The sequence below is a fragment of the Taudactylus pleione genome, unplaced genomic scaffold (assembly GCF_031769625.1).
Source record: "Taudactylus pleione unplaced genomic scaffold, aTauple2 ptg000087l, whole genome shotgun sequence".
Lineage (NCBI taxonomy): Eukaryota > Metazoa > Chordata > Amphibia > Anura > Myobatrachidae > Taudactylus > Taudactylus pleione.
Window position 1 is genome coordinate 6,757,501 of NW_028284489.1, and position 23,708 is coordinate 6,781,208.

At 42.7% G+C, this 23,708-nt stretch overlaps 1 protein-coding gene across 1 annotated transcript in view; it reads right to left on the reverse strand.

Annotated features, from left to right (window-relative positions):
* The window catches only part of LOC148529061 (AP-1 complex subunit mu-1), a 43,986-nt gene extending 22,954 nt beyond the window's left edge, over positions 1 to 21,032 (reverse strand). The window contains exons 1-5 of the mRNA XM_088468954.1: positions 20,846 to 21,032; positions 5,011 to 5,167; positions 4,655 to 4,722; positions 1,797 to 1,927; positions 917 to 1,064 (exon numbers count right to left, since the gene is read on the reverse strand). Coding sequence (XP_088325080.1) covers positions 917 to 1,064; positions 1,797 to 1,927; positions 4,655 to 4,722; positions 5,011 to 5,167; positions 20,846 to 20,887 — 546 coding nt within the window. The 5' untranslated portion in view covers positions 20,888 to 21,032. The remainder of the gene's footprint in view (positions 1 to 916; positions 1,065 to 1,796; positions 1,928 to 4,654; positions 4,723 to 5,010; positions 5,168 to 20,845) is intronic.
* Between the last annotated feature and the right edge of the window lie 2,676 nt (positions 21,033 to 23,708).

The following is a 23,708-nucleotide window of genomic DNA, read 5'->3' on the forward strand; positions in this document are numbered from 1 at the left end:
AGGCACTACATCAGTGTAATAAATGAGGCACTACATCAGTGTAACAAATGAAGCACTACATCAGTGTAACAAATGAAGCACTACATCAGTGTAACAAATGAAGCACTACTTCAGTGTAACAAATGAAGCACTACTTCAGTGTAACAAATGAAGCACTACTTCAGTGTAACAAATGAAGCACTACTTCAGTGTAACAAATGAAGCACTACATCAGTGTAACAAATGAGGCACTACATCAGTGTAATAAATGAAGCACTACTTCAGTGTAATAAATGAGGCACTACATCAGTGTAATAAATGAGGCACTACATCAGTGTAATAAATGAGGCACTACATCAGTGTAATAAATGAGGCACTACATCAGTGTAACAAATGAGGCACTACATCAGTGTAACAAATGAGGCACTACATCAGAGTAACAAATGAGGCACTACATCAGAGTAACAAATGAAGCACTACTTCAGTGTAACAAATGAAGCACTACTTCAGTGTAACAAATGAAGCACTACTTCAGTGTAACAAATGAAGCACTACATCAGTGTAACAAATGAGGCACTACATCAGTGTAATAAATGAAGCACTACTTCAGTGTAATAAATGAGGCACTACATCAGTGTAATAAATGAGGCACTACATCAGTGTAATAAATGAGGCACTACATCAGTGTAATAAATGAGGCACTACATCAGTGTAATAAATGAGGCACTACATCAGTGTAATAAATGAAGCACTACATCAGTGTAATAAATGAAGCACTACATCAGTGTAATAAATGAAGCACTACATCAGTGTAATAAATGAGGCACTACATCATGTGTGAGGGAGACTCGGCATTAGTCAGCATCAGATTATCATCCATTCTAAAGTCACCCGAGAGGCAATATGTTGATGGCCCTTTAACATCGGGATTACTTACAAGCAGGTTGACAGACTCAATTACATCTAGAAAAACTTCATTCTTCCTATATTTAATGCCCTCCGATCTCCAAGACACAGCATTGGTGACAGTGGCAGGAGGGCGTGGTGCTCCAGTTTCTAGCTTGTGCCCTTCTTGAGTGATGTACCTATAAAAATACATTCACTTTGCAAATCAACAATTAAAAACTGAACATAAATACTGCAAACACATTGCAGTTATTTAAAGAAATATGATAAAGTATAATTCCACCCAAAACTGAATTAGAAACCCAACTCCACCCAGTCCAAAATGCTTACTTACACATGGGTACTGGCCTTCAGGGTATGCATTAAGCCCACAAAATCATGAGTATGCCCGCCACTGCTCAGCTCACTTCTACATGCTCCAGCTGTCTCCAAGACTGAGCAGAGTGTGGAGTCTCATGCAATGTATGCAGCACTGACCAGTCTCAGAAAGACCACGTATATAGTCCGCCACTACTATACTGCCAGCAGGAACATAAAGGGGAAAGCTGAGAAGCAGTGGGTGCGAAACATCAGAGGAACCCACCAGGCCAGAACACCAGGATAAATTTAGGATTTGGGTGGAATTATCTTTTAACATCTTCTTTACCACATCAAGACTGATTCTTATGAACTAAATGGAGAACAGTAGTAGTACTGAGAAAGCGAGCATAAGCAGATGCATTGAACTGAGAAACAAGTACTGGCGTGGCCCTGTAATCTCACAACAATACATTTAAGCGAAATGTAAAAGTAACAATTCCTTTCATAGGGGTCAGCTAGAAATATTTATTGTGAAGGCGTCATCAGGAGTAAAATATGAATACAGATGTAATAAGTACACAAGAAGCTGAAATGTTACAATCAGTACTCACTCTTGCAGGATTTTGCTGTCTGTAGTTTGTGGGTAACCAAAATCCATTAACTCATCTAGCAACTCATATATAATGACAAAATTATCCCGGATACTTTCTTCCTCTAGTTCTTTGAAGTATTCAGAAAATACCTGTAATTGTGAATACACCAGTTAATCTAAAAATGTTGTTATCTGTTCATCAAAAGCAATTTATGTAATACATATACAGGGGTATTCAATATGGGGGCGATAACATCGTTTTTGCGTTAATATCGGAGGTATGACATCATCGCAGGTTTTACTTTTACACCGTATTCAATTTCAAAGACTTATCGCAGTTTTGAAAAGTCTTTGATAAAAAAAACGGGGATAACTTTTCACCACTGAATAGGTGTCGAAAAAAAGTGCAGAATTGGGGTTTAAAAAAAATAGCCTGCACCCCTGGGAATGACATTTAAAAAAGAACTGTGTCAAAAAAAGTTTAAAACAAAATAGGAACACCCCAAAAAATGAATCAAAAAATTGGGGTGAAAAAAAAAAATGGGAAAAAATTGTTTTAAACAATAGGGAAATAGGTTCAGGGCTATTCTGCAAGTATGCGGCAGGTGTTTTCTAGAATAGATTTATAGCGGCAGGTGCACAATTGCAAAATTTTTAAAAACTTACTTTAGGGACTTAAAAATATGCTAGTACCCATTTTCATGTACCCCAAATTTGATGGGACCACTTAAAAAAACGAAAAAAATAACCTAAGTGCTCTTCTGCATCACTTCTTCAATGTCAGAAAAAAAACACCTGCTGCGGCTATTTAAATCCCTGATTTTCAATTAAAGGCTAAAACGGGGGTACCCATAGTGTTCCCCCATGTTTTTACAACTTTAGGGGGGTCTTACAATTATTTTAAGGAAAAATTCGTAACTACGCAAATCCAACTTCGGAGTTTCCCGTTTTCGTTAATTTTATATTGAATACGGGGATAAGCGGGAGCGCGCACCATACCTTTACGCAGAAAAAAACTCCGATATGAAACGTTAACTTCAACAGTGAAGTTAACGTTTCATATTGAATACCCCTCATAGACTTCCATAACAGTATTTTATTTCTCCATATTTCATGTGTGCTGTATTTCCTTTCAATAGAAGGCAGTTAATTTCCACCATAGATTGCTGAACAGCAGAAGGTGCAATGTCCCTCACAGCCATGTCTATAGTAGAGTTGTCTTTCATACTGTAATGCAATAAAGAGGTGGAGTGCTACGTTACAAATAATTGTTACATTTGTTGCAATGAAATGTTTGAGTAGCAACGTTTGTTTAGACTTGTGATCATTGCTAGGAGCATTCAATTTTTAGATTTTTGAGACATGCGAATAATCCAGGCTAAACTATTAGGATTTGACTTACAATATAAGTAAGATAAGAATATTACCTTTAATACATATATACTACTCTATGATCTCCAAGATATAGGAGACAATCATAAGTATCTTTGCAATAATAAATGATAAAGATTACTTTAATTTAAAAGACATTTCTGTTATCCTTATGCCTATGGTAACGTGCAGTACAAATATATCTCTCTATATATGATCCCTAGCAGAACTATATCACTATAACACACTATTCCTTTCAATAGGAATACATTTTCGTAACAACCACTCTCCTTTTAGACATTTTCTCATACATATAATATAAATATAGACGGCATACTCTATATATAATAGAAGATGACGCAATAAACAGGCTTCAATATACATCAATTTTATTGCACATTTTCATATCTACAAACCCTTTCTACTAATACTATCTATTAAACTATCATATTTCGCTATTTTTAACTAAATTTGGACATATTTGAAATTGTAATTGAATAAAAGTTATATTTTATTGTTTAACGTGTGCGCCATATACAGATACTTTCCTCTTTAGTTCCACTTGTATTATATAATCTGTGGTAGCACCCCCTAGTATATACGAATATTTACATTCAACATGGTTATAAGTTAGGGGTCTCTCTCTATTAATTGTTAAACATAAAAGTTCCTGTGCAACAAACCCTCTTACCAACGCCCCCACTATACCCATCTAGTGTTCACTCTAGCTCCGGCGGCAGGCAGGGTGCCGGAGCTAGAGAGGGCAACTTTGTGCGCGCGGGCGAAAAGGGGGCGTGGCCATAAAAGGGGCGTGTCTATAAGACGCGTCCCCTTTTTCATCATACTTGGGGGCATGCCCGGCACTTACGGACATGCCGGGCAGCCCCCAAGCGCTGCAGACAGGGAGAACAGATGCCGGGCACATGCGCCTGGCGTCTATTCTCCGGCGGTGACCGGGTCACCGCACATTTCTCCACCCGCGGGACACTGCGTCCCGCGGGTGAAGACTGCACCCGCAGCCTGTGAGGGCAGGGTGCTTTTTGCCCTCCTTCTGGAGGGCAGGGTGCTTTTTGCCCTCCTTCTGGAGGGCCGGGTGCCGCACCCTGCTAAAACAGCCTAGCGAGAACGCTACCCATCAGTTAACCCAGTATTCTGCATTTTGCAGAATATCACCCCATAAATGACATGGCATTATTGGCCTAATTAAGCAAATGAAAAAAAAATTAGATGTCTCACTAAACTTAAGGGAGGGGATGTCCCAGGCGTTTGGAACCAGGACCTGACATTTTTACCTTAAAATAGGAAATTTCCCAAACTTTCCACCTGCACTAAGATAAAAAGAAAACTGCTACCAGACGTATCTTGGAGACTAAAAAAAAAAAAAAAAAAAGACACTGGAAGAGGAGAAGCTGCAGTATGTACAACCCGGGTACATGTTTTATAAACATATCATAAACATTTTTAATTGAACTAAATTATTGCTGCATGGCAATTACCGATACATACCTGTACCACCTTGTAAAGGAAAGAGAATACCAATGACACACAAGCATTCTTTTTTGACGTGGCAACCACTAGAGCAATGCTAAGGATCATACAGAGTACATTTAGGCGACAAGGCAACAGTACATAAAGAAACAATCCAGTGATGCGATTTCATTAAACAGACCTGTACAAAGTATTACAAGTTGCTACAGAAATCTATAACAATGTGGTTAATTTGATTACAGTAAGGTGCATTACATACAACATTTATAAATATGCTGGTTATTATTTAGCTAATACGGTTTGGATTTTGTAAGCAATATCATTAATTGAATCCACCTCTAAAATTATGTCATAAACCAAGAACAAAAGGATACAATATAAATTATTGTGTTTGATCCACATAAAGCGGACTCCTCCATGAGCCAATATTGGTGAGAGCGCACCCTCTTCCTCCTTCTCCATTAAGATTGGCATGAAGTGCTCGACTTCAGACATGTCCACATCTCCGCGATAATTGCGACAAATGAGGACCTACAAAATAAAATGTAAACAAAAAAAAAAAAGACAGAAAATTGTAAAATATAAGAATATATAGCTTTCCTTGTGTAAATCAGCTTTCTATTCAGCCACAACAATAAGAGTATCTCAATAAAGTCAAACTACAGTAGAATTTAATTTAATTATATCATTGTAATTCTGCTCAAAATGTTTTTTACCGCATTGCAGCATAAAGATAGCTCACAGTCTAAGGGGCATATTCAATTAAGTGCGAAAAGTCTCCCGGCGAATTCGGACTTGGTGAAAAGTGCTGTCAGATTTGGTGAAATCAGCCTGACACCCCCCAAAAGATGCATTGACATTGGGGATCACTATAGATACTTTCAGCAGCCCTATTCGGGGGTATTTGGGGTACTTAAATGCTCTCATTAGCTGCTAATTAGCATCTTTGCACAAGTGGTGAAGAATAGCATTTTGCAGTTTTTTTTTTAGAAAATAAGTAGTCCCAGCAAGTTTGGGGTACATGAAAATGGGTGCTAGCATATTTTAAAGTTGCTAAAGTGAAGTTTTATAAAAACGCAAAACACCCACCTGCCGCAACCCCCTGCAAACTTAAAAACACCTGGGGCATACTTGGGGACCCCCCCTGGAGTCTATTTCGCTAGTTTTTAAGTTTGTCCCCCAACTTTGTACTTTTGCCCCCTTTTTCAAAGTAATTTCTTGGGGTGTTAAAAAAATACTTAACAGTTTACCTTTGGGGGGCTGTCCCAAGGGTGCAGGGTGGTTCCCTTAAGTTTGCACCCCAAAACCCCAATTATGCAGTTTTTTTCAACAGCTTTCATAGGGAATCTTTTTCGCCTATTCCAATGCATTGAATTTCCGCACCGGCGAAAAGTCTTTGGAATTGAATACGGGGATAAGTTTTCCCTTATCGAAATGACATCACCAGCGATCCTTTTCCGCAGAAACGGCCTCTTCGCACCTAATTGAATATGGTCCTAAATTGGTAACCTATTTTGCAACACGCTAATCATTTGGAACAACTGCAGGGTGGACACTTATACAGGGAACTGATGTATTACACAATATATAAGATTATTGTGCCTAATCTCAAACAAAGTATGTAGAAGCTTGCACACAATCTTCTAAATACAGACATTTCCTCTCTTTTTTTTAATCTATTAAAATGTGCTGAAACGTTAAGTCATCCAATGGAAAATTTCCAATCTTCACTTGTACACATCAGCGTTAAAATTCTACACTTACGCATCTATAATGCAAGTTAGGCTCATGTAAACAATTTGCATCAATACAGTTAAAAACTAATTCAAACCATGAAAAAAACTTTCTAAACCAAATGAGGTGCAGTTAAGCAGGATTCACATATAGATCTGACAATAAAGAAATAATTTTCTTATGCCAGATGCAAAATATAGGTATTAAACATACATAAATGAAAAAAAAAAATACATTGCCTTCACCAGTGCATAAGTAGCATCTAAGAGTTACATAGAATTGCAGTGACTCAGCATTACAGAAAGTCAAACAATGCATGTGAATTGCTCCATGTGATACTAAACAAATAAATTGTGCATGTTGATAGTGTAGAAAACTTAGTTTGCATTAAAAAAGAAAAAATAGCCACGTAGAAAAGCAATGTCAAACTGCTCAATACTTTGCTCTAATTTTAGATTTGGTGAAAAAGTAGTCTAAATTTATGCAGCCACCACTAAACAATTTTTTTTTAGAATTCTTCAAAAATGTTTCTTTGATAAGCTATCTTGCCAAACAGGTTTTCTGGCTTGACCACATCCGTTAAAGCCGACCAACTGACAGGAAAGGGAGGGGAGGTAGAATATAGACCGTCTAAAGGGGCCTATCCTTTAGCAGATAAATTGAACGACTGAATGATATATTGTTCAGTCGTTCAATTTATCTGCTATGGATAGGCCCTGAACGATGACAGATGCGCACTCCCACGGCCGATAAATTGAATCTTTCATCTCTCCAACATGTTGGTCAATTATTGCTGCCAGATATTAGAAATATCTGGCAGTTTATATGCGGTAAACGACGAACTATATTAGCAGCAGCTACAGAGAAAAAAAATTCACTCCCTGAATGATGTCATGCGATATCGTTCATCTTTTGCCAAAATCTGTCATGTACATGACAGATATCGTTCAGCACAGCCACCGGGATTTTCATTAGATATCTTTTGTCTTTCACCGCTCAGAAAGACATCTGCTAATGGGGCATATTCAATTAAGTGTTCCATCAGAAAGCTACACTGTTCTTTCTCACTAACCATGGACAGGGAGGGGTCAGTCAGTTTTCCACAACTGAGCAATAACCACTTTTGCCAAGGACATATCTACAGTGCATCCGGAAAGTATTCGCAGCGCTTCACTTTTTCCACATTTTGTTCTGTTACAGCCTTATTCCAAAATGTAATAAATAAATTTTTGTCCTCAAAATTCTACACACAATACCAACGTGTAAAGTTTGAGATTTTTGCAAATTTAATAACAAAAAAAAATATTAGGGCGCGATTCTATTCAACGCGATGTAAATAGCGCCGGGAGATAGCTCCCGGAGCTATTCAATTCATCGCGATGTTAGGTCGGGGAAGGTTCGTTCTCGCGCCTTAAACAGGGTGTTTAGGCGCGATAACGGGCATTCCCCAACCTAACTTCCCGGCGCGAGGCTGTTTTCCAGGCGCGAAGGGCAGAAAACAGCCTCGCGCCGGGACTTTTGTCGGATTTCTTCTCTCATCCCCAGAGGGATGAGAGAAGAAATCATTAGTCGGACTGGGCAGCGCGGTGTATTGAATAGCTCAGGGAGCTCACTCCCGGAGCGATTTACATCGCGTTGAATAGAATCGTGCCCTTAGAAATCAGATGTACATAAGTATTCACAGCCTTTGCTCAATACTTTGTTGATGCACCTTTGGCAGCAATTACAGCCTCAAGTCTTTTTGAATATGATGCCACAAGCTTGGCACACCTATCTTTGGGCAGTTTCGCCCATTCCTCTTTGCAGCACCTCTTAAGCTCCATCAGGTTGGATGGGAAGCGTCGGTGCACAGGTATTTTCAGATCTCTCCTGAGATGTTCAATCGGATTCAAGTCTGGGCTCTGGCTAGGCCACTCAAGGACATTCACAGAGTTGTCCTGAAGCCACTCCTTTGATATCTTGGCTGTGTGCTTAGGGTCGTTGTCCTGCTGAAAGATGAACCGTCGCCCCAGTCTGAGGTCAAGAGCACTCTGGAGCAGGTTTTCATCCAGGATGTCTGTGTACATTGCTGCATTCATCTTTCCCTCTATCTTGACTAGTCTCCAAGTTCCTGCAGCTGAAGAACATCCCCACAGCATGATGCTGCCACCATCATGCTTCACTGTAGGGATGGTATTGGCCTGGTGATGAGCGGTGCCTGGTTTCCTCCAAACATATCGCCTGGCATTCACAAAGAGAGTTCAATCTTTGTCTCATCAGACCAGAGAATTTTGTGTCTCATGGTCTGAGACTCCTTCAAGTGCATTTTGGCAAACTTCAGGTGGGCTGCCATGTGCTTTTTACTAAGGAGTTGCTTCCATCTGGCCACTCTACCATTCAGGCCTGCTTGGTGGATTGCTGCAGAGATGGTTGTCCTTCTGGAAGGTTCTCCTCTCTCCACAGAGGAATGCTGTAGCTCTGACAGTGACCATCGGGTTCTTGGTCACCTCCCTGACTAGGGCCCTTCTCCCACGATCGCTCAATTTAGATGGCCGGCCAACTCTAGGAGTCCTGGTGGTTCCGAACTTCTTTCATTTACGCATGATGGAGGTTCACTGTGCTCATTGGGACCTTCAAAGCAGCAGATATATTTCTGTACCCATCCCCAGATTTGTGCCTTGAGGCAATCCTGTCTCGGAGGTCTACAGACAATTCCTTGGACTTCATGCTTGGGTTGTGCTCTGGCATGCACTGTCAAGTGTGGGACCTTATATAGACAGCTGTATGCCTTTCAAAATCATGTCCAATCAACTGAATTTACCCCTTGTAGACTCCAATTAAGCTGTAGGAACATCTCAAGGATGATTAGTGAAAACAGGATGCACTTGAGCTAAATTTTGAGCTTCATGGCAAAGGCTGTGAATCCTTATGTACATGTGAATTTAGTTGTTTTTTTAAATTAAATTAGCAAAATCTCAAAAAAAACTTTTTACACGTTGTCATTATGGGGTATTGTGTGTAGAATTTTGAGGACAAAAAATGAATTTATTCCATTTTAGAATAAGGCTGTGACATAAAATGTGGAAAAAGAAGCGCTGTGAATACTTTCCAGATGCACTGTATACTAGGAAGGGATAGAATCCAAATATCTCTGCAGAAGTGCTATATCAGGGGAGAGGGGCGCTCTCATTCCAGAAAGAGAGGAGAGCTGGCAAGGTCCAGAATATATGGAAAATATCATCTTCTTGGCCACACCCTTGCCAACAAAATCTTGATTGTGAAAGACAAAATTTTGAGTAACCTGTGCGTAGTCAGATAAATGCTATGGATCAGTGTATTATTGATGCATTTACACATTTTGAAGCAGTTAATAAAAAGCCTTCTTCCCTCATCAACCTCCAACTGCACACCCAAATCCGCCTTCCACTTACAGTAAGCTGAACAGGAAGTTTCTCAGGGAGATTTCCAGAAAGAAGCAGATTATACTAAAATGTTATTCCACCTTCATGTGATGTAGCAGAGAGACGATGTAGAATGTGCAGAGGGAGGACCCAAGGCCAAAGAGGGGTGAGAATGAATCAAATGTCTAATCTGGAGAGACTTCTAAAAACTCAGGAAGGCAAAATGGTAAAGTTCTCAGGGCTGAGTAGAGGACACGAGAACATTATTATTAAATCAATATTGTAGTGTGCAAATGCAACTTTGATACCAAGTAGATAACATTTGGTCTGGGATTAAGAGAGGCAAACTAGCAAGAGCTGAGGTCAGAGGAAAGGGCCATAGGGCATCAAAGAATTTCCCCATGCACTAAGTGAAGTATTAGCATGGATTAACCGGCAGTGCTTGGGCAGCCGCAAAATGTCCCTTAAGGGGATAGAACCTTTACCACTTCGCTAAGCCGGCAAACATCCTCGGGGTCAGCACTTTTGTTGGATTTTTGCTCGCACCCTCAGAAGGCAGTGGAGTAGGCATCCAGAATAGAGTGAATGGCGGAGAGCAGGATCTCGGGATGGGCAGCAACAATTATAATATCACTGGCAAATAAACAGTTTGTGCAGCACTGCGAACCCTATTACTGCTAACAGAATCACAAAGGTGAATTGTACCTGCTAGGGGCTCTATGGCCAGACCAAACACAAGTGGGGAAAAAGGGCACATTTGTCTGGTGCCATTGCTAATGGCAAATGTAGATGACAGAAAACGGATAGCTAACACTGAAGGTGATGAGTATAAGACCATGATAGCCTCCAAGAAATGGTTCCAGATGCCTAATTTATTGAGAACAGAATGCATATGTCCCCAATGAAGAAAAGCAAAGGCTTTTTCTGCATCCAGTGAGAGCAGGGTCCCCGGAAAGAACACGAGTTAATAACACGGAGGATACAATGAGAATTATCTGGGGCCTGTCCCCTAAAAATAAAGCCCACAGGGTAAATGAGTTGAGGGAGTAGGGGGATTCAGCTGATTGGCAATCATCTTTGCAAGTAATTTAATATCAGAGTTTAATAATGCAACAATGCAGTAGTTTAACATGTGTCAGATACTTACCCGATTTTGCGATGGTGACTTATTGAGCTTCTAACCACTCTCGTAGGAAAGCAGGGGCAAAAAAAGAAAAGGGAAGAAAACCCATCTCTAAAAAGTATCTCCATAGACAACATTCCCTAGTCTCCAACGGGAAAGAGGAAATAAAGTTAAATGGGAGACAACAGGAACACAAAGATCAAGGGACACGCATATCAAACCTCCAGGGACAATAACCAGGAAAGTCAACTGTGACCAGCTACAGACCAATCTGTCAGTACTGGAGAAACTGGAGAGGTGGAAGTAGAAGGGGGGGGGGGGGGGGATCATCACACAATCTGCCATCTCCTCAACACCTTAGTGCCATCTGCCAGGGAAAAAAAACATGGTGGTCAAACCCTCATTAGTGACAATTTTGTCAGAAAACTCCAGTGGTAATGGATCTGGGCTCTATACAGTGCTGTGGTTATTCCAGAAAAGGAGACTCTTGGCTAATGTAGCTCAGGGACACAATACTAGATAATTACAAGTCATCTAGAACATGGCCAGCAGACTCCAACATATGAGTGGCCCGCAGGATCAGTTCTTTCACATTATAGTAGTGGAGTCACATTATAGGATCCACCGGGTACCCTTCAGCAGCAGAACGGGCATCAGCCAGTGAATGCAGTGCAGAAATTAACTGAAAAGAAAGCTATGGCAACAATTTACATAGCCTTTGAAACCAGAGTTGTTAAAACTCAGGTATACCACAGATTGATACTATTGCTGTGGGATCTACCTTCCACGTCAGCAGTCTTGTCTTTAACAGCTACCAGCTCATCATGGGAGGATTCATGAAAGGTGGTTGTCATTGTGGGATGCCACCAATTCCATCAATTTGTTTTCCAGGTGATCTGTACAGTTTCCCAAATTTTTAAATATTGAGTTTAAGGTTAGTCAGGGCAGACTTTATATCCTTAGAGAAATTGTTGTTAAAAACCCCCAAGTTTGCAGTAATTGACAGACTAACAGGTTTATCCAATGCGGTGTCCTTGGGATATTTATTTAAAGGAACCGATATCCTGAGACGAGGTGGGACGCAAGACCCCAGTCAGAAATTGAACAGGATGTTGGGGGGGCCTTGACTTGAGTCGCACAAATAAGGCCTTGAAGAAACTGACAGGAGGAACTTTTGGGGTTTTTAGGTTTTTTCAGAGCCATGACAGGACGCAGATTGAGAAGAGATTTGTCTAGGCAAGTGGTGCAGTAGAGGCAAGGATTCGTAAAGGCAAAAGCATATTCATTATACAATAAAGAATAAACAACATGGACAATTGCTGCCGGAGAACAATGAGAAGTAAACAGTACAAAATCCACTCCCGGACTTGAGGTCAGCAATCACCGAATGGCCCAGGCTAACCAGGTACATGAACATAAAATAGTTGTGGAGTTGCAGAGTCCAGGAGTAGCAGCCCAACTGCATAGGGATCAGTGCCCAACGTGGTATGTTCACCAAACAATGTAGTTAAAAAAAAAAAAAAAAAGTAAGCAAAACAGTCAACTTAGTACTTGAGCCTCCCAGGAGATAAGATAGCAGGAGTATATGTGAAGAGGAGGGGAGTCTACTGCTAACATAACAATGGAAAAAATCACAAAACCAGCTAGATGCAAGACAATTTGGGGACCATACTCCCACTCACTCTTAGTCCTGTCCGCAACTGAGAGACTTTGCCTGTCTGCCGACACGTCCGGCCACATTATCCCTCTCAGAGGTAGAGTCAGTGCTCGCCTGCAAACCCCACCGAAGGAACAGACCCACACTTACCACAGCACTGCCTGAAGGCATACAAGGCGGGTTGCATGACACTGTTCCGGGTGTGACACCAAGATTCCTCCTCGGCAATTTCGGCAGCTGGAGCTGCAAGCGGCACCGAGCCTGTCCACCGCCTTACCTGTTGATTCCAGGATTCCTAAAGACAGCCTATGTCACCGGGCGCTCCCCGCTGGTCGGGTTGAGCGCATCAACAACAGGCAAAAAGTTTTCTCATTCAGTGCTAAACAATTTCATAACAAGGGACAGGAGTTTGCAGGTAACAAAACTTTTTTGCAAGAACTTCTTCCACCTATTATATAAGGCAAATAGCCCAATTAATATTCAGTGACTTTGCTATTAAGACTACAATTACATTCAACTTGTGGAGAAAGAAGATCTTTTTATATTGGGCCATACCCGGGGATCACTTTTTATGCTATATGTCCAATCATTATTGATACAATTTTATTACTTTTTGTTGTTTTTCTTATTGTTATTATCAATGTGATGTTTTATTATTAAATAAGCATACATTTCTATGGACGAATTGATTTGAGTGTATTAATCATCACCTCCATTCTCTGCGACTGTCTTTTTACATTTTACCCATACTATAATATGCTGCAGCAGAGTGGCACACCAGGGACTCCTCTTGCATTAATCTCAAGCAGCCAGGTCAAGAAGGTCGAGAAAGCAGAGACAGAAACAGGCACTCTCCCAGAGGATGATGTCAAGCTGCATATAGGAGGGACATGCATGGGCCACACAGAAAAGGAGGAGGAGGAGCCCGTACATTAACCGGCCAAAATAAGCAGCTGGACCTCTGGCAGGATGATCGTGGTAAGACCGGGTTTTCCCCCCACACAGCTTCTAGTGGGATCACAGCAGGCACGGAGATGGCAGCAACCAACGGGTTGGGCATTCCCTGGGAGGGAACAGTTCCGGAGATAGATGGAAGCACTCTACTTCGGCAAATGTGAAAACCACGGGTTGAGGAGACGCTCAGATGGTATGGAGCGGTTTTAATATGTGCCTGCCATCTCAGGCCACACCCCCTTGATAGGTCCTTAATGCCAGAAAGAAGTGTGTATGTGTGTGTATATAAATAATTTATTTTATTTTTTATGCTAATCTAATATCCAGATAAACACCATAGGCCCGATTCAGAGCCGAACGCTCTGACCAGAGCGCTCGCTCTGAATCAGGGCCCTCCTTATGCGAGTGTCCATGATGATGGTCGCGATGGTCAAGACCATCGCGACCATCGGGCTTGCGACGGAGTCCCTGCGGTAGGGTCTCGCTGCCGCAAGCCCTGGAGTGATTTTGGCTCTATCAGAGCCAAAATCACTCCCACTGACATCACTAGTGATGTCAGTGGGGCCGGCTTCAGACGGTAGGCGTTCCCATTGGAGCGCATCCGTCTGGCAGCCACGCCCCCGGCACGCCCACCAAAGGGGGCGTGCTGTCAATCAACATCAACAGCACGCCCCCTTTGGTGCAAGACCCGGAGCGACGGAGAGCCCGTCGCTATCCGGGTCTCGCGCATGTGCACGACGGAGCGACCCTCCGTTGTGCGCATGCGCAGTGGGGCAACATCGACCCACTTGCGAGCGTCCTCTGCTCGCGAGCGGGTCTGAATGACCCCCTAAGTGTTGACACCTGAAGTTTCAGGGTACTGAGAGTAAGACCTTTGCCTTACCCATCCTAAAAGAAAATACATCCAGAATGTGTGGAATGATAGCACAATCAGAATCAAATATTTAATTTTGGACTATAGAATGAAAATCTTTCAAATCATACAGTAAATAAGAGGTATGATTTTGCTTTATAGTAACTCACTTAAGTCAGAGGCTCCTTTGCTTCTTAGTAAATGAACTTTACTACTTTCATGCCTTCAAAGACATAGGGGTATATCAGATTCTACTTAACATTTAACTAGCACCTTCTAGAAGAGAATAGCTAGAACCTGATTGGTTGTTATGGGCAACATCTCCACTTCTAAAAACTATCACTTTAGTAAATTTACCCCAAAGTCTTCGGATCAGGATGCAGAATCTGTCCCTGATGCAGACCTAACCAAGGTGGCAGAGGCAAAGGCTGATCCAGCAACATTCCCTAAGCCACTGCAAACCACTGGCAGCGTGGACAAAACAGATGGACTTCCATAACACCAGTACAGGTTGATTCTCCCATATCCAAATATTCCGAAATACAGAATAATCCGAATTTTTTTGGCATGACTCAGATAATGAAATCTTTGATTTTTGATGGTTCAATGTATACAAGCTTTGTCTAAGGCACAAATTATTAAAAATATTGTATAAAATGACCTTCAGGCTGTGTCTGTATAAGGTGTATATGAAACATAACTGAATTTCATTTATGTACACAAACTTTGTGTGAACCACAAAATTATTGACTATATTGTATAAAATGACCTGCAGGCTGTGTGTATAAGGTGTATATAACACATACATGCATTCTGTGTGTATATTGGGGTCCCATTCCCAAGATATTTCATTATTATATGCAAATATTCCAAAATACGGAATATTCCGTTATCCAAAATATCCCTGGTCCCGAGCATTTTGGATATGGGAAACTCAACCTGTACTTTATTTCTGTCTCCACATTCCACATGTGCTTCCTATCAAACACTGACTTCTATTGCCTCTCTCCTGATCTTCTGCAGTGTGGGCAATGAAAATGAATGAACACATTCTCACGTTGGAATTTCCATGGAATTGGTAGCGTTATGGTCGGCCTTCTGACTGGATACAAAATAAAATATGGGATATGCTCAAGTATGATACAATAAATCTGTGTTAAAGCATAGAAAGATAAAATATGTCACTAATAATGCCTAGGAGGTTTTAATATGCCAGTAGCGTTCCCGCCAGGCTGTTTTAGCGGGGCACGGCGCCCTACCCTCCTTCTGGAGGGCAAAAAGCACCCTGCCCTCACAGTCTGTGGGCGTCGTCTTCACCCGTGGGTCGCAGTGTCCTGCAGGTGGAGAAATGTGCGGTTACCCGGTCACCGCCGGAGAATAGACGCCGGCCGCATGCTCCCGGCATCTATTCTCCCTGTCTACAGGGTTTGGGGGCTGCCCGGCGTGTCCGTAAGTGCCGGGCACACCCCCAAGAGTGACGAAAAGGGGACGCGTCTTATAGACACACCCCTTTTTGGGCACGCGCACTAAGGTTCCTTCTCTACCTCTGGCGCCCTGCCTGCTGCTGGAGCTAGAATGAACACTATTCCAGGAATAATGCCCAGTAGAATTTAATACCAGTAACAGCAGTAATGCCAGTACAGTATGCTATGCTAATAATATTCCTTGCCATTCAGTGCACATTACCATTGCTGATGCTGAATAAGAAAACATGCTAACAATAAGAATGCTATGGCCTATTGGAGAGTAATGGCTGCCTGCAAGTTTCTACAACATTGCTGCCACCACCGTCTTATGCGTGATGCATGTCTTCCTTTCCAATCTCTGGGGGTGATGCAATTGTTGCGTGGGCAGCGATAATGAGCATTCAGTTTTGCAATTCACTTGTGCTGGACACTCATTAATTATCACGCGCTATTAGACTAGCTGTTTTGCATGGCTAAACCCAGTCTAAAGTCCTGGTTATGTCGCCCTAACCACGGCTCTCTCACACATTTGTCCCTCACACCATTCTGAAGCTAAACAATTGAATTACATTCTGGCCCTCATTCAGAGGCGCTTGCAAAATGCGAGCGCTCGTACTGAATGTTAGCGGCCGCTTCTATTTTGAAGTGCAGCCTCCTGGTCGCTAGCTAAGCTGTGGGTTACCACCCACAGCTTTAGCGACCGACCAGGTTGATGGTCAAGGCCATCGTGACCATCGGGGCTTGCGACGAGACCCTAAGGTTGGGTCTCGACAACCGCAAGCCCAAGGGAGCTTCCTGCTCTGATCGAGAAGGAAGCTCCCCACTGACATCACTGCTGTCAGTGCGGCCGCCCACAAAACGGCAGGCGTTCCTTAAGGAACACCTTCGTTTGTGAAACCACCCCCCCCCGCCACGCCTACAAAACGGGGCGAGCTGTCGATCAACATAGACAGCCGCCCCTTTTGTAGTGAGCTCCGGAGCGAGTGAATTTCTCTCTCTCTCTCCGGGGCTTGCGCACGCGCAGTGCGGCCGCTGCGCGTGCGCAGCGTAGGGCCTAAACATCGACCCGCTTGCGAGCGGGTCTGAATGAGGTCCCCTGTCTCTTCCTCCTCCATTTTTGCTACTGGTGCTCAATTTTACAGCAACCAATAACCTTCTAACTGTCATTTATCTAGCACATCCTGTAAAATTACAGTCAATCTGGGTACACATTATACGATGTGTGTACTCAGTGACGGAACACCGCAATGTAGCAATACATTGTGCACGCCATACACACAGCATGATCTGGTGTATGATGCAGAATTACATTCTGCATGTAACAGCCCGGCAACGTTCATTGCATTGTCCCATCTGCTGTGCAGAACAGCAAATGGGACAGTCCAATGAATGACAATCGCTAACGATGGATCAAACGTACACACTGCACGATCCATAAGCTATATAATTTCAAACCACGTCGGAACGACATATCGTACAATGGATAGTATAGTGTATACCCGGCTTTAGAAGCAGATTGGTTAGTACTTTGGAGGAGATGTAAAAAGAGGGGTTAAGTGCCAAATGCGCTATAACAAGTGCTATTTACGTCATCATGACATGCTAGGAGATGATTTTCTGATGTTCAGCTATGTTTGTGAGCCCTCGCATTGCTCAGCTAACAGTGTGAAATGCCTGCCCTTAAGGTGCCTACACACATAGCGAAGTGCTCATGATCAGCCGATGAGTACGATTTCCCTTGAAACTCTCCCCGGCAGCTCTGCACACGATTTGGTGTCCAATATTCATATGATCTGTCCTGCATCCAGAATTTTTACAGTGCATTGCGTCCTAGATTGGCAGATCTGCCCTACAGCATGGCAGATCTGACGATGTGATATGCGACCAGCAGGGACGCGCATCGCAATTTTGAGTGGGGACTCACGATCTGGCCATTTTTTACACGATCAGATGTGTTGGAATCGGCCAGATCGTGTAAAAAAAAAAAAAAAAAAAAAATCGGTATGTGTGTAGGCTCCTTTACTTCTGGTTTCTGGTAAAGAGGAGGTGGAGTTGGAATTTAATGTCATAGAATGGACCCAAAGCAGATCTAAAATATATTATTTACAGATACATAGAACTATACTATCATTACTCTTTTTTTTTTTTAGTACTGTGCTGGAATCATGCACTATAAAAGATTCCCTGTGTGGAACAATCACTATAAAATCTAAAATGGAATTAACTGCAGAAGAATAAGGCCTGCATATTATACAGTATAACAATCTCCCATCATTTCCACACAGTAATGTATCTGTGTATTCAAAAATTCACATTTACTATACAAAACTAGTAGTGGATGCTAAAAAAAAATGTATTATCAGTTTCTTAGAACTTTTGGGAGACTGCACTATAAAGTTATAGGAATCAAGTTTAATGTGAATTATTTTAAAGAAAGCTAAAAGCGATTTACCGAACATTACAAAGCCTCACACCCCCATTTCTGGGAATAGTGACCGGCCAGACCCTACTCAGCCACCCAAACACTGCAGCATGTCAATCATGCTGCAGCTTAGGGGAAGGGGGGGGGGTCTGTAAGCATAATCTCAAGACCCGTCCTGTGCACCAACAGACCCCTAATCATCGGAGATGTACAGTCATCAGATGAACGCATATGTCTGAATCAGGCCCAGACTAAATAAGACTGCATCTGAATTATTCTTCGATATCCTCCTACATATCTCTTTTTAGATACCTCTCTAGAGGGAAAACAAGTATGGCAGCCACAGGGTCACAGCACGTCATGTGGTGGGGAAATGAAGGGGGGAGGGTGTCACGGTGCACACACGGCTCAGTTTTTGGCTGACAGACAATCGGGCTACTACACAGACACAAGCTCACAGAAGGTAACGTAATGTCAGAAAAAGGAGGATGTCAGTCAAAACACTGCTCAGAGTGGTGTTCCAAAGCATCTCTGCTCACTACAACATGTTAACACTATAAAATATTTGAAGGAGGACCATTATTAGGTGTCTGAATAAATACACCAAGGGTAAAAAACAAACACATTTTTTCACAGGACTACTGCTTTAATATATGGAGATAAACTCCTGAATCATACAGTAGGTATAAAGTAAATATAATTATTATTAATTGGAGGTACATATACACGAGTATAATAATTTAGATTTAATAAACAATGATTTTGTGAACAGATTTATTTTTGGTAAGCTAGTTCATTATGATCAGTCAAAGATCCTCCTCATTGTTGTGTTAGCAAACATAATGGGCCTCATTCTGAGTTGCATGCATCTCCATATGCGGCTGCACCTTGTGAATTTTAGCAAACTCAGTGATCATGCTGAACGAAAAGAATTGTGGGTCCTGGGGACCCCTCACTATAAAAAAAATCGGGGTACTACTTCGGTGTTTCTGGGTCCCATCACGTGAGGGCAGGCAGCAGTGGGACAGCTCTGGGGCAGGTAGCAGTTGGGGTAGGGGGAGTTCTGGGCAATCAGAAGTTGGGGTAGAGCTGGGGGTAAAGGCATCGAGAATTATAATCAGCTATGAAATATCCTGAGATCAACATGCACGTACACACCACCAACGGCTCTCACTGCCACAATGGAGACTGGACAGACCTGCAGATGATAGCCCTGCAGCGCAGGCAACTAATACAGAAGAATAAGGCTCTTTGGAGTGGTGTGGGCACGTAGCCAGAGTTGTATCCTAGTCCTGCTTATGCTGAGGGGAAGCCTATTTCAGTCAAATATCTTGCACCCAGCATAAGTTAGATGAAATTGCCAATACTAATAATGAAAGATGTGCTTGCAAACGGTAAACAGTGTGGCAGAGCTGTTACGCGCATAGTCTCATCAGCATTCCCAACGCGGCCACATAAGGTGCTGTGTGCAAGAATTACGTCCAATGTATGTGTTCCTTCTGTGAACAATTCCCCTGCTTGGCTCTTTCTGGTTTAGATGACTTTAGGGAATAAATACATTTTTTTAAGCAGCTTTATCGCTTACTGGATGACAACGCTGCCTTTATGAACCCAATGTGGCATTGTACAGGATTATGCAAATTTGATGTTTGCATGCCTTTTGCAGTGCTCACCCCAGAAATGTTTTTCAGCCAGGTGGTATCACGTAGTAGCTGGGTGTGGGCCTCCGCAATAATAAAAATGTTTTAAACTTGAAATAAAATTTTATATATTAATTCTCCTCTTATCTTATTAGAGGCCCAGTTGTCTCATTATGAAAAAGCTGCAAAGTCTGTAGGATCTGTTCCTTTTTATACAGCTCCCAGATACTGTCACCACTTGCAGGTTCCCAAAGTGCCGGGTGGTGCACCTGCAAAAAACAGCCTGGGTAGAACACAGATATTGTGTAAGAACAGCAAACAAATACTTCCAATAAGTGACAATAGTGGTAGCAGGATTTAAGAGATATCTATTTGCAAATTAATTCATTCAAATAAGCCATGCAAATACGTAAACAGTAAAATCTCAATTCTTTATATAACCACTTATAGAACTTTTATGTTTTTGTTATTTATCTAAGCGCTTGAACAAGCTATAGGCAGTGCTGGCCATGGGCACATACTGTACTACTGCTAGAGATGAGAACATGGCATTGCGATGAGCAGGCTGCAAGCTTTCAGACTAGTTGCACTGTAGTAATGGAAAATAGCATTATGATAACAGATATTACAATTGTAAAAAATTACTAATGCAGAGAACGTTATACGAGTATACAGTATTGCCTAATACATTTCACGTAGTTGTCACCGATTGGCTGTATGATCTGCACATCAGGATCCGCTGCAGTCAGCCAGTTTACACATGATGCTCACGATTGCTTAGGCTAAACTAAGCGCTGAACACACTACCGGCCTGGGCAAGGGCAGGGATTACCAGGCATGCTGCTGGGTACAGGACATTCTACTACAGCCAGCATCGGTAGGGGGTAGTCACTAAGCGGCTGAGGCCGGCATCTGACAGCTTTCATCCCTTCCCGGGCCCCGCAAAAGACGGTGACTAACAGCGGATGAACGCTGCTTACCTTCCCCTTCAGATCCAGAACGTAGACCGCACTCGCCGACATTCTCCCACCTCTGCAGCCTAGCGTCTTTCCGGCTCGTCCTCAGCCCTAGATCATCCCGTTACCCTTCAGTATAGCGGTCTGCTAGCTCCTACTGCTGCTGCTGCTGCTGTCTATAGAGGAAGCTCTCTCAGACATCCCTTCCGGGCATCACTGTGCCTGACTCCACCTATCATTTGGGTAGCAAAGTCATGTTCCCACACCAAGATGGCTGCCTCAGCAACTAAAACTACATAAATCAGAACGGATTATACATGTAGATAAAGAAAACAAAAAGCAGCAACATTCCGTGGACACTTTTTTGGCTTATGGGAAATCAAATATGTAATTATGTTCTATTTGATAGGGATATATATATATATATATATATATATATCCCTATCAGACCCTTCAACATGACCTGCTCCATCAGGTACACAATGCTCTGCTCCTGGACTTCCCACCTAATGTATGATTGCAGCTACTTGTTTGAGACACCTGTCTCATCAATTACCTAGTTCAACACAGGTGACTGCAATCATAAATTAGGAGGGAAGTCCAGGGGCAGAGCATTTTGTACCTGATGGAACGGGTCATATATACAGGAGCTGCTCTAGGCCCGGGCCATCGCCCGGAGCGCCACTTTATTCGGCGAGCACAAGAAATGCCCACCCTCCTGCCGGGCGTTATAGTGAATATGTAAGCTCAAGGGAAGGGAGCGGACGAGGGAAAGGGCGGCAACACAGGACGGCGCTGGGCGCAGCAATGTGTATATATATATATGTATATATATATATATATATATATATATATAGTTAGACTTCCCATATCATGCTTTTAATTCGGGACACGTGAATTACTGTTCTGTACTGCTATTCCAATTGGGACATTAATGTCCTGCCTGTGGTAAAGTTTATACCAGTGCCAGTGCCATGGTGTGCATGACATTGAAAGTGTATTTGGCTGGTAAGGTGTAGCTACACACCATCATGATATGTTCCCTGTCAAGATTTTCAGTGCTCTAAATTTGAGAGATATGTAATTATGTGTAACTTTTTTTTTTTGCATTCCTTAACATGTACCAGTCCATGCAAATTAATGCAAAAGTGCATTATAGACAGTGCTGCAAAACAGGTCCCATTAAAAATATAGGACAAAACTGGAAGTTTGCCAGCTCTTAGCTGTTGCAAAAATTAAGCATTTTTCCCCAAATAAAAATAACTCCCAAAATAATAATTACAATTCACTCTACAAAAATCAAATCTTAGTTCTACACTTCAAAATGAGGCACTATTCCTTACTCCAATAGGAAACCTTTTACTATGCTCAATTTCTCCCATGTGCCAGTGCAAATTGCTGTTCCTCTGCAAAAGCAGTTATCTTCCTCCTTAACCTTTTGAGTGTTGACCTTGTCCACAGCATATATGGCATAAGTACTAAGGGTGAGTCCCACTCGTCCTCAGCAATACAAAAAGATCTGAACATGCCTCACCCTGGAGTCTTCCCATCTTCCACCTGGACTATTACAACCTCCTACTCTGGTCTTCCTCTCTGACTTCTTCTCTCCTGCCTCAGCAACCCCCTATACCGCTGCTCGTCTCTTTGCTCTGATTTAACCTCTCCTCTCCATCAATTCCCTTACTGACTCCCCTTGTCCTACAAAATCCAGTTTAAACTCCCTGCCCTCACTTTCAAAGGGAATTGGTATGAAATACCCCCGGGTGTTTAGCCACCCGTTCAAATCCTAACCCTCCTTTAGTGGTGCCTAACCCTAAAACACCCAAGGTGGTGCCTAACCCTAAGCCCCCCCCCCCGGGGGTGCCTAAACCTAACCTTCCTTTCCTGCACCCTAAACCTAACCACACCATCAGCCTCATCCTGGCAAATGCGCAGTGTGGACTTTACCATTCATGCACATAAAAAAGAGAAAAATACACTGGCATAATTTTTTGGTGAAATTCTACATATTAAATTTCACCGATCTGCCAATCAGGATAATTTTTTGATCGCGATCGGTATATCTGTGAAATCCAACATGTTGGATTTCAGCGATCCTGCAATGCCGGGTTGCAGGATCGCTACATCGCGACGATCCGTGGCAGATGTATGGGGGCCTTTACACCAGCGGTTCCCAAAGTGTGCCTTACGGCTCCCAAGGGTGCTACGGCGCTGATGCAGGGGTGCCGCGGGTGGATGGTCCGTCAGCAAGTCAACTGATCGGGCCGCGCCTCTTCCTTTGCCGCCCGTAGTTATTTACACAGCACAGTTGGCCCTATGCTGTGCTGCTGGTGGGGTTTATTTAGCAAGCAGTGAAAAACTTAGAGAAGTGGACCAGTGGAGAAGTTGCCCATGACAACCAATCAGCTTTGAAGTAACATTTATCAAGTACGGTCTATAAAATATTAGGTATGAGCTGATTGGTTGTTATGGGCAACTTCTCCACTGGTCCACTTCTCTAAGCTTTTCACTGCTTGATAAATAAATTATCAACGAAGCATAACCCATTTAGTGCTTGCTAAAGGGGTTATGCCAGGTTTCTGAATTTAACAAATAGCGGTCATTTAAGATTACTGCTGTTTGTCAAGCATCGCTTGATGCGGGCCCCATTGCCGGCAAAGGAGACAAAGCAGAGCCTTCCAGGCACTGCTGGGTCCCCGTGTCATGCACATCCGCAGACGGACCCCATAACACTGGATCCCTGTCGCTGGCAGAGTTAGGCTGCCAGCAGCCAAGCAGAGGACCTCGCCGAGGATGAGGACTTTGCGGGACCTCGCCAGAGGGGTGTCAGGATGCGGCCTGGGATCGGCCGCTACTCACCTCCGCGCCGATGTCCTTGGGCTTAGAT